The following is a 17,332-nucleotide window of genomic DNA, read 5'->3' as shown; positions in this document are numbered from 1 at the left end:
CATTCAATTTACTAAATTTTTAAGGTAATTGGTTGCAATTAATTTATGTAATCTACATTTTAAACAAAAAAAAATTAAAAATAATATAAAAAAACTTTTGTTTAAATGTAGCTTAAATAAATTGATTGCAGCCACTTACCTTAAAAAAAATTAGTAAATTGAATGAATCTTTTTTTTCAGTGCATTAAACTAAAATATTCAAGTGAAATGAACTTAAAATTAGCAGTACATTTAGGAAAGAATACCCTTAATCCTTTGTGCATTAATCTTTTGATTATTTATGCTTTATCACAGAATAAGAACTAGTAAGAACTACTTAAATATTTCTTAATAAAATGTCATCGAGGTTTAAGCTTTTATATTATTAATGCTGTCTTGTAAATTATAATTTTGTGAAATCCCCATTCAGGTGATTTACTTAATGAACCGTGTTAATTTTATTGTAGTTCTTTCCACAGGACAATGATTTTCAAAAAGTTTTGTGTTTTTTTTTGTGGAGAATCAAGTTTATTCTTATAGAATATCATTTATAACACCAACAGTAATATAAATGAATAAAAAATCTAGTGGATATGTTGGACAGAGCAATTGATATTACAATTTATTTCAAGTTAAATTAAATTAGTTTACTGAACTTTCTGAATTATGTTGGAATTACTAGAAATGTTAAGTTAAATGTACTCTTGTTTAAGTTTACATTACTTAATTTTTAGGCAAACAACTTTCCTGCAATTTTTAAGTAAATTCAACTTGTCCGGGTTTACAGTGATACATTTGTCTGAAATCATGCTTTTACAATACATTTAAAATGTTTGTAATTTGTTTTATTTCATGTAAGACTTTCTGGATTCAAGTTTTGTCTTGTTTTTCAGATTTTTAATCACTGCACCGAAACTCCTGCGACTCGATGCTTCAGAAAATGTGATGGTGCAGTTGTTCGGTTATGACCAGGATACCACCGTGGATCTTTACCTTAAGAAATCACTGGCAGCAGGAGACAAAACATATGCATTTCATTCCTTAAAACTGAATTCTCAGAACAATTATCAATCTGTGGCTACTTTACGGGTAAAACTGCAAATTTAGGACCTTACTGGAGAATATTTGTGTATGAATGCTCGGCTTAAACCTCTCTTTTGCTTTTACGGATCATGCCTAATGATTTTCCGAAGGGGGAAACACATGTCTACCTCCAGGCTATATCTACTGGGGGTTTCAGTAAACATGAAAGAATCCCAGTCACTACTGTTAATGGTTTTCTCTTTATCCAGACTGACAAACCACTATACACACCTGATCAGGAAGGTCAGTTCGATAGGAATCATTAAAGGAAAGGTTTACTCAAAAATGTATTTACCCTCATATTATTACAAACTTGTTTAAATGTCTTTGTTCTGCTGAACACAAAGGAAGATATTTAATGTTTGTAACAAAGCAGATCTGGGGCACCATTGACTTTCATAGCAGAAAAAAATCCATGGAAGTCAATGGTGCCCCAGATCTGTTTGGTTACAAACGTTTTTCAAAATATCTTCCTGTGTTCAACAGAATAAATAAACTCATACAAGTTTAGAACAACATGAGGATGAGTAAATAATAGGGATGCACCGATACCACTTTTTTGGAATAAGAGTACGAGTACTTGCATTTCAGTACTTGCCGATACCGATACCGAGTACTTAATAAAAAAACATGATTTAAATTTACAGGTAACAGCTTTAGTCATATAATTTAACAAAAAAAAAAAAAAACAAGGGACTAGTTTGGAATTAAGAACATTTATTTAAAATGAAAAGCATGTTTTATGCAACATATTACAGAATAAATAATTATAAAAAAAAATTAAACAGTGACAGTGCAACTCATGTTTTTTTTTTCAGTTTGTTGTAAACTCTGCCTCTTTGGACAACACGAGGAATTAACCCCTTACACGCTGCTCAAACATAGATATTTCTCAAACCGTGGTATTGATCCCCGGTATCGGGGGACTTTTAACGAGTACTTTAGAAAATGTGGTATCAAGACAGTATCGGTATCGGTGCATCCCTAGTAAATAATGACACATTTTTCATTTTAGGGTGAACTATCTCTTTAAGAATCACTTAATCGTTTTCTAAAACAAAAGTGTGCCTACTAAATCTGACTAAAATGACTTCTGTAGAAATGTGGGATGTAGTGAATCATTTTTGAAAATGCAGTGTTATCTGTTAGGGTTAGTTTTGAAGTCTTAACAATCAGCTGTATGTAAAAGCAATAGAGGTCTATATGGTATGTACCAACTTAATTAGTTACAAGTAACTGATAACAGATAGCTAAATGTATGTGCAAGTAAGTAAATGAAAGAAACACTTTGATCTTCCATTGGTTCACAGTACAAGTCCGTGTTTACTCCTTCAACGAAGAGCTGAGGAAATCTAGACGTACCGTGACCCTTACATTTGTGGTAAGGATCAAAGCCTCATGTTTAAATGAAGCCGCAATATCTATATGTGAACCTTATTGATTCAAGCCTTTTTTTTAGGACCCCAATGGTATCAAGGTAGAAATGATTGATATGACAGACATCAATGGAGCAAAGCCACTTCTACCTCCTTTCAAAATACCCCTTAAGCCAACGTGAGATATATTTATTATATTTAATATATTTTGATTGATCTGAGGTTTTGGTTTAGATTATTTTTACAAGACAGTGAGAAAAGTCCAACATCCAAAACATCCATAATGAAGGCTTGTTTACCAACATAATGTTTCATCTGATTGTTTCTTAAAATGTCACCAGTTTTGGAATCTGGAAAATTGAGGCCACTTATGCAGAGACTTTTGAAACCACTGCCACAGCTGAATTTGAAGTCAAAGAATACGGTAAGACTATGGTTTTAATGGTATTACAAAGTGTTAAAGTATGTAGACATTTGTTTGTTTGTTTATGTATTTAATCATGTTATATTGTATGTGTCTCAGTCCTGCCCAGCATTTTTGTCCACATTGAGCCTGGAGCAAACTACGTCAGTGTCGACAACTTCGACTTTTTTCCACTGAAGATTACGGCCAAGTAGGTTTTCCCTACCTTGGATAAATTTTTGGATCAAAATTACTTCAATTGGTAACACTTAAAAAATGTAATTTAGTTTCAACTTACATTTTTACGGAGCCCCTAAGGGGACATGGAGTAAAAATTAAATACAGTTAATTTCGCATGAGCAAGTGAAACTACAGCGTTTAGTTTTGCGTGCTCACATGAAACTTTAGCGTGTGGCGCGATAGTTTCACGTGCGTGCGCGATAGTTTACGTGAGCATGCAAAACTAAACTTTAAAAAATTCTGCACATGAAGGTTTTGCGTGAGCACATGAAATTTTCACGCGAGCACATGAAACTAAACTTTAGATTTTTTTACTCCAATGTCACCTTAGGGGCTCGGAAAATTTTTCCCTTAATTTTTTTACTTAAAGATGTTGAAAAAAGTACATTTACATAACGTTACCAATTGAAGTAATTTTTTATGTTGATCCAACTTTTCACCTTTTTACAACGTAAAAGGGGTTTGTAAAATCTGAGACCCCATTTCAAATCAGGTTTACAGTAAATGCTTTTGTTATTTAGCTATGGGAACATATTTTGAATAGTGTTGTTATTTATTTAATGCTGAAAATAGGAAGAAAGATTTAAGATTTTGCTAAATGTAAAACAAAGAAAAATAATATTTAAGATTCTGCACTTTCTTTAGATCAATAATCAGAAATGAGTAAAGCCATGTTGACGCCTTTCTGAAGAGATTTTCTATAGCACACAAGATGATCGTGTTTTACACAAATTCATATGCATACTGTCACGAAAAGTAAAGGGGAACATGCCCAATACTTAAAAATTCCATAAGTGCACTTTTTCCTGAAATCATTAAAAATTATTATAATAATTAGCAAATTACAACTATTTTAACTAACACTGTAAAAAATGAAACAGGTCAATTCAACGTACTATTTTAATCTTTGACTCGTAATAATTTGACACAAATTATAAAAACAAGTTGAAATTGATTAACTTAATTTGTTAAGTTGAAGTAACAGAAATATATGTTGATTTGACATCAGTTTTTGCAGTGTACTTGTTATTCCAGATCCTTGGAATCCACTGTCTATATAAAGACTAGTTTCTGCGATTAATCGCATACAAAATAAAGTGAGTTTTGCATAATATATGTGTGTAATTATTATGTTTATTTAACAACACACCCACATAAATGTTTACATTTCAGAAAATACACATGTATTTTACATGTATAAATACACATGTAAATGTTTCTTAAATACATATTTGTATGCGATTAATCTTTGCCCAGCACTAGTTTAAGCATAATTATATATTTAAAGATTTAGTTACAGTTGCAGCTGGTGACTGCTCTTCCGAGGGGCGCAAATTCAAAATATGTGTTTGGAGTGTCATGTGTGTTGCTTGTGTTTTCAAAATATGTGTTTGTAGCGTCATGTGAACCATGTGCATCATGTGTTTTGTCAAAATAAGCGCCTGCTGCACACACGTGGAAACCGTTTATAATAAAAGAGACGCTCACGTTCACAAAATACACGCAAGACACTCACATAACAGTAAACTCTGATTACGTATGAGATTATGCGAGTATCTGGCAAACGCGAGCGTCTCTTTTATCATAAACCCTTTGGATGTGTCTGCAGCAGGCACTTTTTTTGTTTTGACAAGACACGTGATGCACATAAGTTCACTCGACGTGCCGAACACATATTTTGAAATTATACATATGACGGGCTACATCCATGACATGTTGTGACGAACTTCGCATCGTGCGCCCTCGAAAAAATAAGTCAATGGCCGTCACTGGTTATAAATGAAATTCAAAGTGAAAACTGTTATCTAAATGTCTTTTGTACATTTGCATTGAAAGGTATGCACATGGTACACCGGTTACCGATGCCGATGTGTTTGTGAGGTTTGGTTACAGTTCTCCAGATGAAACAGTCATGATCCCAACAACAATTAAAAACCATCAGGTACAGTCAGTGTTGCACTGATCGAAACGCACATTTTAATGCGTTTAATGCAAATGAACAGTCTTAAATCCAGATTGGGTTTATTTTTCACCTTCTAGATGACAGATGGAAACCTGGATGTCAATCTAAACATCAAGTCAGCTCTGTCCACCATGCCTGACGGACCTCAACACTTGCATGAAATGAAGACAAACACATTTCTTCGCGTCATAGTTTTGGTGCAAGAGTCAACTGGTAGGTCTAGTTATTATTTGTTTCTAGTTCAAGAGACACTCTTTTTAGGAAAGTAGTTTATTTTTGATGTGTACATGTGTCTCTGGCAGAAGATTGAACTATACGAGCTCATAAGACGGAGTCTGTGAGTGGTTATGGTTGGGGTGTAAACAACGTGACATCACATTGTTAGGGGATTGCCAACATCCTGTTTTGTGTGACTGTTGTGGTTTAAAAGAGATTACACAAAGAAGAATAGATGGATTTGTAAATTTTAAGTAAATTTGTTTTACCTTTTTATAGTGTGTGTGCACAATAAATACAGTACGTATTACATGCTATTTTCTTATCCAACTACAAAGTTTTTGAAAACACCTTATTTAAAGTACAATAAACCAGTGGCGAGGCTACCTAAGGGCCAGGGTGGCACTGGCCCACTCAGATTGACGGCTGGCCCATCCAGTTAGGAGAGACACAAATTTTTTTTTGGGAAAGCAGAAGAAATCACGCATAAATGATAATAATCTCTTGAATAATAATTGCTCAAATACGCATAATTCAGGAGTAAATACATTTTTTTATAGAAAGTTTATTATTTGCATGAATTTCTAAACCTCGCATATGTTAACATTCAAGCCATTTTAAATAATTTGTGCAAAGAAGATGGACATGCACTTATAAGCACACGTAGCCTACGGAGACACGCGTTTCAAAATGCACACAAACACAAAATCTCTATGCCCTTGACAGGACTCATACGCGTAAATTATCTTGAAATAATACAGTTTTGGCAACTATTCTCATAAAAACAGTCAGTTATGTCTTAGAATAACCGCAAACAGTTCAGAAAGAAATCAGATGTGGGTCAATATGGATCCATGCTTATTTGGTATTAAAGTGGCAGCACCCTCAAGAAATCTGCTTATGTTTATGTTATTATGTTAATCAAACAACAGAAGACTTATGTGGCGTTCACACCAGCCGCGGTAGAGGCGTCAAAAACGCGCTATTTGCGCCTAGTTGGACGCTTGTACATTTTGAGTTTACTTGCATCATTCGCACGTGAAATTCTAATCATTTGAGACATTCACGCGGAAATTCGCATCATGGAAGGGGCTTCTGCGACTCTGCTCGCTCCCCATAATCACGTAACTACTAGAGCAAGCTCCTGATTTTTCAACTCGCGCATTTCCCGTGGCAATGCTCAATTCGTGCAGAACGTGGCATCCGCGCCTTTCGCCTATTCTGCGTCATTCGCGCCACGGGATGCCTATTCGCGTCTTTGCATTGACTTAACATGTAAATCACTCACGCTTGCCGCCTCTTCTGCGTCTGGTTTGAATGCCACATTATACTTTATATTTTGTAATATTTGTAACTTTGCTCTTTTCTATTTCCTATTGCTTTCATTTCTTGATTTGTTTTTATTTTATTTATTTCCATTTTTGCTGATCCGAAAAATTATTCGACCCATGACTAAAAAAAACATTTACCATTTTGTAAAATGTTATAATTTGAGAGTAGACATTAGCCTCTTTCACACAGTAATTCTGGTAAATTACCATGAATTTACCAGAATGAATTTACCAGTAAATACAAAAATGTGCTGTTCACACACGCAGTGGCGTTCCGTTATTTTACCAGTAAGACATCATTCACACATCAGTATCAAAATACCGGTAAATTCGTTGAGAAAGCGGAAGTACCTGTAGCACGCGGCGAGCTCGGTGTTGTATTTGTAAACAATCCACGTCGTTCATACCATGGTCCGTATTTTGTTGTTTTCACGTCTGTGGTAAACAGTCGCGAAGTTGCTCAAGACCAAACAACATTGAATAAGACGACGTCAAACCGAAAATGCGTTTTTAACAACAGTTTGCACTTTAGGCTTCACAGAGGGCGTGCTAAGGACGTCGGCAATTCGGCGGTAAGCTGTTTTAAACAATTTTGGTGAAGAAATGTGGACGTAAACTTCAGGTGTGCTCAACTTTCAAGCAGCATGTGTGTGGAAACGTCAGTAAACACTGCGGGGGTAAACGCGTCATCTGTACTAAAACGCTATGATTGGCCCGAAGCTGTCAGCACGGTCTGACGTCGTCCGTTCTAAATGCCGGTAATCCTATAATTTTCGTTCACACACAGCGCTTACCGGTAAATTACTGGTAATCTTACAACCTGTCTTACTGGTAAATTGGGAGCACTGATTTACCGGAAAGGTTCTGTTCACACATGACATGTTAACGGCAATTTACCAGTAAATTACCAGTAAAGACTGTATGTGTGAAAGGGACTATTGAGGTCCACCCTATGTCAGAGAGGTCAACTCAGCTTAAAATTTCAGGCCTCGCCACTGCAATAAACACTATTGTTACTATTAAAAATAATAAGCTCATCCTCATTTTTAGGTGGGATCTCCGAGCAGGCAGTGCTCTCACATGTGAAGTTTGCAGAATCTCCATTTAACCTACAAGTGGTTGCAACTCCTCCATTCATCAAGCCTAATTTACCATACACTATTAGAGTAAGATACCGGCATTTACTGTTACTGTTAAACATTTAAGATATTTGAATGAAACTACATTAATGTGCCTGGTCTGTATACTGTAAATGTGATGACCATTCTTCCTAATGTAGGTATTGGTGACAGATCCTTTGGGTGAACCACAAAAAGGAGTGAAAGTCCAGGTAAAGGCAACAACAAGAAATGTCAACAAGGAAACAGAGACGCTTAGGTTTGATGGACACATGGAGACAACTACAGCAATAAGTACGAGGGATGGAATTGCGTACTTCATACCTAATATACCCAAAGATGTGGAAAAAGCTGAATTTACTGTAAGTAAAACTGTTTTTTAGCATATAAAAGTCTGAACAGTTTTAATGAGAGACTAAAGAGCGAATAAACTGGTGTGGCCAGAGAAAAGTAGATAAAAAAATAGAAAGATAATTTAATTTGTTATTTGACATTATAATGTGTCATATATGCTAAATATTTTTACATTGTTTCTTAGTTCAACACAGCAGATGATCCTTGGAATCAAGCCCAAGTCACATTTACTGCAGAATCCTATGTCTCTCCCAATCACCGATACTTGTACATTAATTTACCATCGGAATCTTCAGAGTTTAAAGTTGGCCAGTACACAAACATTGAAGTTCACTTTGAATATCGTGAATATCTTTCCTTGAAGACCTTCAGCTACCAGGTAAAAATATTTAAACTGACTTTAATCATTTAAAGTAAATACCACATGCGCTAGACACAGGAAGATTACTGTACAGTTACAGGTTACGGTTACTGTGAAATACAGGTCAGTTGTAATGCTGTTATCTTTAGCTACGCTGTCGTTACTGACAAACTTTCAACAATTTGTTGTTTCCCGAAACCATAGTTCAAAAGAACATTCACAACCTGCATCGCAAACTTGTGTGGTTTAAACGACAGCTCTTCACTTGTCGTTTGAAGCATAGTTTCTTGTTATTATAATATTTAGACTTACATTGATCATGCTTTGAACAAAATAAGCAAAATTCATTATTCTAAATATATACAAATTTTATTTTACATCTTTAAAGGGACACTCCACTTTTTTAAATATTCTCATTTAGCTCCCCTAGAGTTAAATATTTGATTTTTACCATTTTGGAATCCATTCAGCTGATCTCCGGGTCTGGCGGTACCATTTTTAGCACAGCTTAGCACAATCCATTGAATCTTGATTGGACCATTTAGCATAGTGCACAAAAATTTTATTATGCAGCAATGATATTACGCAGCAGCCAAAAATAGTCCCCTTAGTAACTTTCAATAGCAGGAGACTATATTCGGGCACTGCGAAAATATCATTGCGCCTGCTGCAGCCATGTTACGGCAGCAAAGTCCTTGATTATTACGCCAGTATGAGAGTATAGTTCATAGCCATATCTGCCAATCACAACTTTTAATTTTCCGTCGGTCTTAGCACACGATGTAACTACAGAAGAGTCAAGTTTTAAATATGAAAAATATCAGAACGCTTTGGTTATTTTTGAGTGCAATGCTGAATGGCCTAATCAGATTCAAGAGATTATGCTAAGCTATGTTTAAAAGTGACACCGCCAGACCCGGAGATCGGCTGAATGGATTCCAAAACGGTAAAAATCAAATGTTTGTCTCTAGGGGAGCAGGAAAATGAGAATATTTTCAAAGATGTGGAGTGTCCCTTTAAGGTAACCAGGTAACTTACTTTTTTAAGTTGAACCAACAAATGGTTTTTCCAGTGTACTGCACTTCATAACTTGATTAAACCTAGTAGTACTTTTATATATCCAGTAGTTATCATATTAGTCACAAATACTTTATCCATCTTGCATGTCGTCATGCCTTGGATATCATTTTTTATTTTAACACACTATGTAACTGACATTGGGTGTCTGTCTTTTTTAATCCTTTGGTCATTTTTGCACGTATTGTTTATCACGTATACTAAATACACCCTCAACAACACTAATATCTTATTGTCTACCAAAATGTATATTTTTACATTAATTTAATTTAATCTATGTACTGTATATGGTGTTGTGTGAAGTGATTACCTTTGTATTGTAAGCAAACCTAAATGGCAAGCAAACATGTTACATAACCAAGCTTTGTTACACAGAAAAAAATTATTTATTCAGTTTACTCATTTTTTTTGGGGTGGGTGGTGGCAATCAATTTGATTAAGCTACATTTAAACAAAAAAATTGAAAAACAAAACAAAAAACTTTTGTTTAAATGTAGCTTAAAGGATAATTCCGGTATTTAACACGTTGAGTCTCATTTCTGGTTTGTTTTGGATGAACTACAGTGATGGACACTGAAATTTTGACAATGGGTCGTGTCTTGACTTTTTGACTTGTTTAGAAGCGTCTCTTGACTGCTTCAGAATGGAAGTCAATGGCCATGCACAAACATGTCATTAAAACAACACTTAACGTTCATTTTCAAAACTGTGCTACTCACCGAGTGGTTCGTGGTGTTTGTTGATAATTAAAAACAAATATATCGCCGTAATGTATGATTTCAATCCGTGTTATTTGCTATAGTGGATCTATTTTTTCAGATACCTCACAACCGCGTATATACTTCCACTTTATATTTGGGTCTTACAAAATGCCAAATAAAACACGACAGAAACTGTGTTTCGCTACACTACTTGTTTTTAATCATCAACAAACACCACAAACCACTCGGTGAGCAGTTTTGAAAATGAACGTTAAGTGTTGTTTTAATGACATGTTTGTGCATGGCCATTGACTTCCATTCTGAAGCAGTCAAGAGACGCTTCTAAACAAGTCAAAAAGTCAAGACACGACCCATTGTCAAAATTTCAGTGTCCATCACTGTAGTTCATCCAAAACAAAACAGAAATGAGACTCAAAGTGTTAAATACCGGAATTATCCTTTAAATAAATTGATTTCAACCACTTACCTTGAAAAGGTTTAGGAAATTGAATTAATTATATTTTTTCAGTGTATACTCAGCACTAGACTTTTTAAATGTTACATGAATTTAACATGACACAATCTTTCTCATCTTAGATCATCTCTAAAGGGAAGGTGGTGAAGTATGCAACAGTTAATCGTATAAATGAAAGGAGTCAGAATCTGAACATTCAGATAACCCATGACATGGTGCCATCTGCACGACTGCTGGTTTATTACATCCTGACCGGAGAGGGCACAGCTGAACTGGTGGCAGATTCAGTGTGGTTTGATGTTACGGCGACTTGTGTCAATAATTTAAATGTAATGTTTCTTTTTTCATTATTCGTTATGTTCTGCTTTATTTTGTTTACAGTCAAAAAAATGCTGGGTTAGAGTTGGGTCAAAAAGGGACTAGCACGTTTTCTTAAAAAATGCGATGGTATATGCAGGATATTTATGCAAGTGTATGCAATGAAATTGCGGGAACTTGCAAAAATTGCGGGAACTTGCAAAAACGGCGGGACCTTGCAAAAACTCTTTGCAGCTTTTCAATGATGTTCACGTCACATATTCACGTCACTTCATAACGTTCCCATGGCAACAGGGCACATGGCGCTTGTGTGAAGTAAATGCAACATTTTTCAACTTTAAGATATGTGATTTTTGCTACGAAAATGCGGGCCCCGCATATTTTGCGCACGGAAATCTGCAATTTATGCTGGGAAAGTGCGGCGTATTTGAAAAATGCCCCCCCCACATAAATATGCGGACTTTGGCTGATTACGTGTTAAATCATGCGATCGCATTATCACGTTTTTCTGGAGGGACTGAATAACAGGATGTTTCTGCACACACACTGGCAGCTCATTTGCTGATAGAACATTTTTTTTAAATGCATTTTTTAGATTAGGGGGGCTTTAACATAGCATTGTACATTCAGTATGTGTCATGTGCATCCTGACCATGTATGGTTATATTTCAGGTGGATCTCTCAACTCTCAACTCACAGACACTCTACAAGCCCAAAGATGAGCTCAATTTAAAGGTGTCAACTAAAACCATTCAGGAGGATTCACTGGTGGCGCTGTCTGTTGTAGACACAGCCCTATACACCCTCAGATCTGACACTACAAACCCTCTAAAAAAGGTAAAACAGTGGGTTGATTGGAAAAGATGTTAAAGGGAGAGTTCACAGAGGTTCAATCTTCATTTTGTAAAGTGAGGAGAATAATTTCTGTGCGCAAATAAAACAAAAGAACCACTTTACTCCACATTTTCCGCCGTGCATCTACATGGGTGTTGTGAATAATGACATACATCATGATGCACATAGACATAATTAATGCCTAGATAGGTCATTGAGCGCTTTGATCTGTTCCCAGCAAGCAAAAACTGAGATGTTGAAATGACGGCTAACTATAGACCCAATGTAGTCTAGCTATGAGTAACCCACTTCTACCCTACATAACGTTGAATTTGAATACATGCAATTTTTGCCAAAATATCATACTTGAAGATGTATGATATTCCAACACGTAAGCAAAGTCAACAGTTGTTCAAGGTCTTTGCTTTCATTTCTTTTAAAAGTATACGCATTGTCTATTTTTGGGCTATGGTAAGACGTCTATTAGACTTTCACCGGCAGCCCAAATTTAGCCTTGTTTTAGCCAAACATGCTTGCTGGCATGTAACTTTTAAAAGTAAAACTTACTCCCCAAAAAAGTAACTAATTGCATTACTTTTCATGGAAAGTAATACTTATGTTACTTTTAAGTTACTTTTAAGTTACTTTTAAGTTACTTTTTCTTACTGGGCTGAGGCTTGATCTCTTTCAGGACATGCAGCTCTATCCTACCATCTTCGTTTCTGACTCAAACTCAATATGTAATTTAGCTTTTTTGCACAGAAACCGCACTTCCCCTATTCAGATGTATGTGTTTATGGAGCACTCATGCTCGAACCAATGTGGCGGCACCTGTCAATTCAAGCGCATGCATTGTTGTCAGTGCCACGCGCACGTGTTGTTATGCTATAAGCGCGCATCACAGACTGACACTGAATGAAGTCGTGTTTTTGTTTTATTTTCGCATAGAATGTATTCTCGTCGCTTCATGAAATTAATATTGAAAAGTTGCAGGTACATGGATAATTTCAACAATGTCTTTACTGTCTGTCTGAGCCTTAAAGGAATAGTCTACTCATTTTCAATATTAAACTATGTTATTACCTTAACTAAGAATTGTTGATACATCCCTCTATCATCTGTGTGCGTGCACGTAAGCGCTGGAGCGCGCTGCGACACTTCGATAGCATTTAGCTTAGCCCCATTCATTCAATGGTACCATTTAGAGATAAAGTTAGAAGTGACCAAACACATCAACGTTTTTCCTATTTAAGAGGAGTAGTTATACGAGCAAGTTTGGTGGTACAAAATAAAACGTAGCGCATTTTAAAGCGGATTTAAAAGAGGAACTATATTTTATGGCGTAATAGCACTTTTGGGAGTACTTCGACTCGCCTGAAAAGTCTGCTCCCCTTCTCCCTCTCATAATGGGAGAGGGAGGGTGTTACTGCGCCGAGTCGAAGTACTCCCAAAAGTGCTATTACGCCATAAAATATAGTTCCTCTTTTAAATCCGCTTAGAAAAGCACTACGTTTTATTTTGTACCACCAAACTTGCTCGTATAACTACTTGTCTTAAATAGGAAAAACGTTGATGTGTTTGGTCACTTTTAACTTTATCTCTGATTGGTACCATTGAATGAATGGGGCTAAGCTAAATGCTATCGAAGTGTCGCAGCGCGCTCCAGCGCTTACGTGCACGCACACAGATGATAGAGGGATGTATCAACAATTCTTAGTTAAGGTAATAACATAGTTTAATATTGAAAATGAGTAGACTATTCCTTTAAAGCAAAAGTTCAAGATTTATTCACCCTCAAGCCATCCAAGATACATATGTTACGCCAAAAATCGTGCAATGATTGCACGACTTTTTGGCTGTCCCAGACGAAAGATTGCCATCATGAAACAATCATCACGATTTCAATTATCGTGGCTTCAAAACACAATCTGAATTGTTTCGAAAATGTCCTAGCTCTTCCAAACTTTATAACGGTAGAAAACAGGGTCCACGACTTTCAAGCCCAAAAAACTGAAGTAATAAAAAAATACAAAAGTAATCAACACAGCTCCAGGGGGTTAAAAAAGGCTTTCTGATGGTAATTGATGCAGTTTTGTAGGAAAAATATCCATATTTAAAATTTTATAAACTATAATAACTAGCTTCCAGTAGCAGCCAATAACCAACCAAGTCGTGGACCCTGTTTTCTACCGTAATATAGCTTGATAAAGCCAGGTCATTTTCTAAAAAAAAATCAAACTGTATTTGTCTGATAGATGATGGACATATGCATTTCGGAGGGCATGAGGGTGAGTAAAGTAGAAAAGAGGCTGCATTATGAATAAATACTTTATTTGCATTATTGTATTAATGAGGGCGAGTAAATCATGGTAGTTCCCTAAATGTGGTAGTTGCATTGCTGTCATTTGGGGGGTCAGAAAGATTTTGGTTTTCATAAAAAAATATCATAATTTGTGTTGCAAAGATTAACATAGAACTTACGAGTGTAGAACAACATGAAGGCGAGTATTTAATGAGAGGGGCGAACTATCCCTTTAAATAAGATGAGTGATTTAGCCTTATCTTCATTACTGGTGATGCTATTGATGATGCTCATGGTGATCGACAAAATAACAATCTACAACGAGAAAATGTCATTTTTAACGGCAATGGGTTTTGTTTAAGGTGCTGGCACATATTGAGCGAAGTGACTTGGGTTGTGGAAGAGGGGCTGGCAAAAACAACGCTGACGTGTTTGACCGTGCCGGGCTTATGATCATCACCAATGCAAATGCCAAGACCTCCAGTGAAGGTGACTGTTTCATGTTTTTATTTCATGTAAACGTGGAGCACTGATGTTCTTCTTTAACATTTCAGTAAAACCTCTCACACGCATTTTGTTTTATAGGGACGGCTTGCCAGTCTACGGCTAGGCCAAAGCGTTCGATTGACCTGAGCATTAAACTCGATGAACAAGGTTTGTTTCTCATCACTGCTTGTTCAAAACAGTCACCATTTGTAGTAATCTTTTTAGAGCAACAACATCATTAAAATTCAAAATATTTACTCCATAGCGAACAAGTTTGGGATGTTCAAGAACTGCTGCTTAGCTGGGACAAGCAGTAGCCCGACCCTTGAAACCTGTAGAGATCGTACTAGGAATCTACAGGTGCCCGCTGATATAAAGAAGAACCCTAATTATGAGAAACAGTGTAAGGGCGCCTTTTACAAATGCTGTGAATTTGCAATAAAGCTCCGTCATGACAGTGAGAAAAAGATCATTTTGTGTCGCGCAGGTATGTTTGCAACTTACATGGCATTGTCAACATATTATACTTTTACAAATCAAAATGTAAAAAAATGCAGCACATGACGGCCTCCTTTACTGGACACAGGAATTGACTTTATGTTGGATTTGGCACCATCGGTTCGGAGCTACTTCCCTGAGAGTTGGTTATGGGAGGAAAAGACAATTGGCAGGTAAGACCACAATCCATTCAACTTGTTTGATAATGCTCATTAAATAATTTTGGAGCGTTATTTGCTTGATAAATTGAAATATTCCTTGAAATATCCAGTTGTTATTATACAGTTGTCATTTTTATCTGTTTTAGATCTGGATCAGTAAGCATCAACAAAAATATTCCAGATTCGCTGACTACATGGGAAGTGAAAGCAGTTGGGGTTTTCAGTGAGGGTGAGTGAAATCACTTGTTTTAGTATCATCTAGTGGCTATAAAGGTAAGTATATGTAAGAAAAGTATGCTGCTTCCTAGGTCGCTTGTACTATGCACTAAAATATTGTGATCTGTAATGGTTTTTCATTGCCAAATCTATCCACACCATAATTTATATCACGCTCAGTGACATTTTCAAATTGCAATCTCTATTTTGACACATTTAAAGGGGTCATATGATGTGATTTAATGATTTTCTTTGTCTTTTGGAGTTAAAAGCTGTTTGTGCATATAGAACATAGGAGATCTGTAAATTTGCAAAGATTCAAGTCTCAAACCCAAATAGATATTTTTACAAAAAGTGAAGGCTTATCCACACTTTCCTAAAATGCCTCATTCAAAAACGCCACCACACATCTACGTCAATATGTGGGAAGATTTGCATAAAGAAAGAAGGCGTAACTTTTATTCTCGCTGTAATATTGTTGCCGGCGCTGCCATGTCGTAGAGACGCTGTGCCTTGGAAGCTGATATTCCAAATATGGCAGCGTTTCTCAAAGTGTGGGGCGGGCCCCACTAGTGGGGAATGGAAACGTTCCAAGTGGGGCGCGGAATGACGGTTGTCAAATTATGAAAAATATAAAGTACAGTACAAACTCGCCCAGCAAGATGTCTTCAAGTTCGTGCGAAAGTAAACTGCTGCGCTATTTGCGGGGAGGCAACTGATATCAGCAATGTCCCGTTGGCTTGGGAATATGAGGCAAGATATTCTCTCTTGGTCACTCAAGGTTGCAGAAAAGTATTAATCTATGTTACAAGTATATGTTAGATTCTTTCGTTTAAAAACATGGTTTGGGGCGGCAGTGGCTCAGTGGTTCATGTAGGTTGTCTACAAACCGGAAGGTTGGTGGTCCAATCCCCGGCTCCACCAGACCAAGTGTCGAAGTGTCCTTGAGCAAGACCCCTAACCCTAGCTGCTCCCGACGAGCTGGCTGGCGCCTTGCATGGCTGACACTGCCGTCAGTGTATGAATGTGCGTGTGAATTGGTGAATGTGAGGCGATATGTAAAGCACTTTGGATGGCCATAGGTCTGTAAAAAGCACTATATAAATGCAGTCCATTTACCATTTACCATTTACAAGTACACAATCAGAACGCAGCGCAGTTTTCAGCGCAGGTGGAAATATCATATCCCCAAAAAGATTTCTCACTTGAAAAGTGTTGTTTTACAGATGAAAGTGCTACAGCACGCACATATAGGCGCCGGTCCCATGATGGCCAAGCACATATTCTCAATTGCTTCATATTTCACATATAAAACCACGCAAAAAAACGTAATTGCGCCTTTTCCTCTTTCTTTTAAAATCGTGTGGGCACTCCAGAGTGGGGCTCGAAACCCTTCCCTACCTCCAAAGCGGGGAATGGCAGAAAAAGTTTGAGAAACACTGAAATATGGTAAGGGGCGTAACATTTACATCACACGCATGAGGCATTCTGCCAATCACAACACACTGGATAGCTGGTAAATCGGAGCACAACACGCTTTTCACAACAATGAGCTTCGTAAAAATCGCCACGTTTCAGAAAGGCAGGGCATAGAGGAGAAACAATAATGTACCGTATGTTGAAAATAATGTATTTTTACAACCTTACCAACCTGATCTCACGAATTTCCGTGTTATAGTCACGGAATATTTTGCTCATTTAACCATTTCATTGTCACGGATGCATTTTTCCGTGTCCGTACCACAAACTTTCTTTTCCGTGTCAGTTTCACGTATTGGTTACTCAATTGTTTTTCCTATTTTCTTACCATTTTCGCGTGGGTTTGGGGTTAGAGCGACTT

The 17,332-nt window shown here is 36.7% G+C and overlaps 1 protein-coding gene across 1 annotated transcript in view; it reads left to right on the top strand.

Annotated features, from left to right (window-relative positions):
* The window catches only part of c5 (complement component 5), a 37,383-nt gene that overhangs the window by 1,192 nt on the left and 18,859 nt on the right, over positions 1-17,332 (top strand). The window contains exons 2-19 of the mRNA XM_073860899.1: positions 873-1,061; positions 1,142-1,305; positions 2,373-2,443; positions 2,522-2,616; positions 2,780-2,862; positions 2,962-3,052; positions 4,918-5,023; positions 5,122-5,257; positions 7,642-7,757; positions 7,871-8,071; positions 8,248-8,442; positions 10,800-11,006; positions 11,668-11,832; positions 14,494-14,620; positions 14,717-14,785; positions 14,883-15,104; positions 15,204-15,288; positions 15,423-15,505. Coding sequence (XP_073717000.1) covers positions 873-1,061; positions 1,142-1,305; positions 2,373-2,443; positions 2,522-2,616; positions 2,780-2,862; positions 2,962-3,052; positions 4,918-5,023; positions 5,122-5,257; positions 7,642-7,757; positions 7,871-8,071; positions 8,248-8,442; positions 10,800-11,006; positions 11,668-11,832; positions 14,494-14,620; positions 14,717-14,785; positions 14,883-15,104; positions 15,204-15,288; positions 15,423-15,505 — 2,405 coding nt within the window. The remainder of the gene's footprint in view (positions 1-872; positions 1,062-1,141; positions 1,306-2,372; positions 2,444-2,521; positions 2,617-2,779; positions 2,863-2,961; positions 3,053-4,917; positions 5,024-5,121; positions 5,258-7,641; positions 7,758-7,870; positions 8,072-8,247; positions 8,443-10,799; positions 11,007-11,667; positions 11,833-14,493; positions 14,621-14,716; positions 14,786-14,882; positions 15,105-15,203; positions 15,289-15,422; positions 15,506-17,332) is intronic.

The sequence above is a fragment of the Misgurnus anguillicaudatus genome, chromosome 22 (genome assembly GCF_027580225.2).
Source record: "Misgurnus anguillicaudatus chromosome 22, ASM2758022v2, whole genome shotgun sequence".
NCBI lineage: Eukaryota > Metazoa > Chordata > Actinopteri > Cypriniformes > Cobitidae > Misgurnus > Misgurnus anguillicaudatus.
The sequence above is the reverse complement of the archived record's forward strand: the minus strand, read 5'-3'. Positions and strand labels throughout refer to the sequence as shown.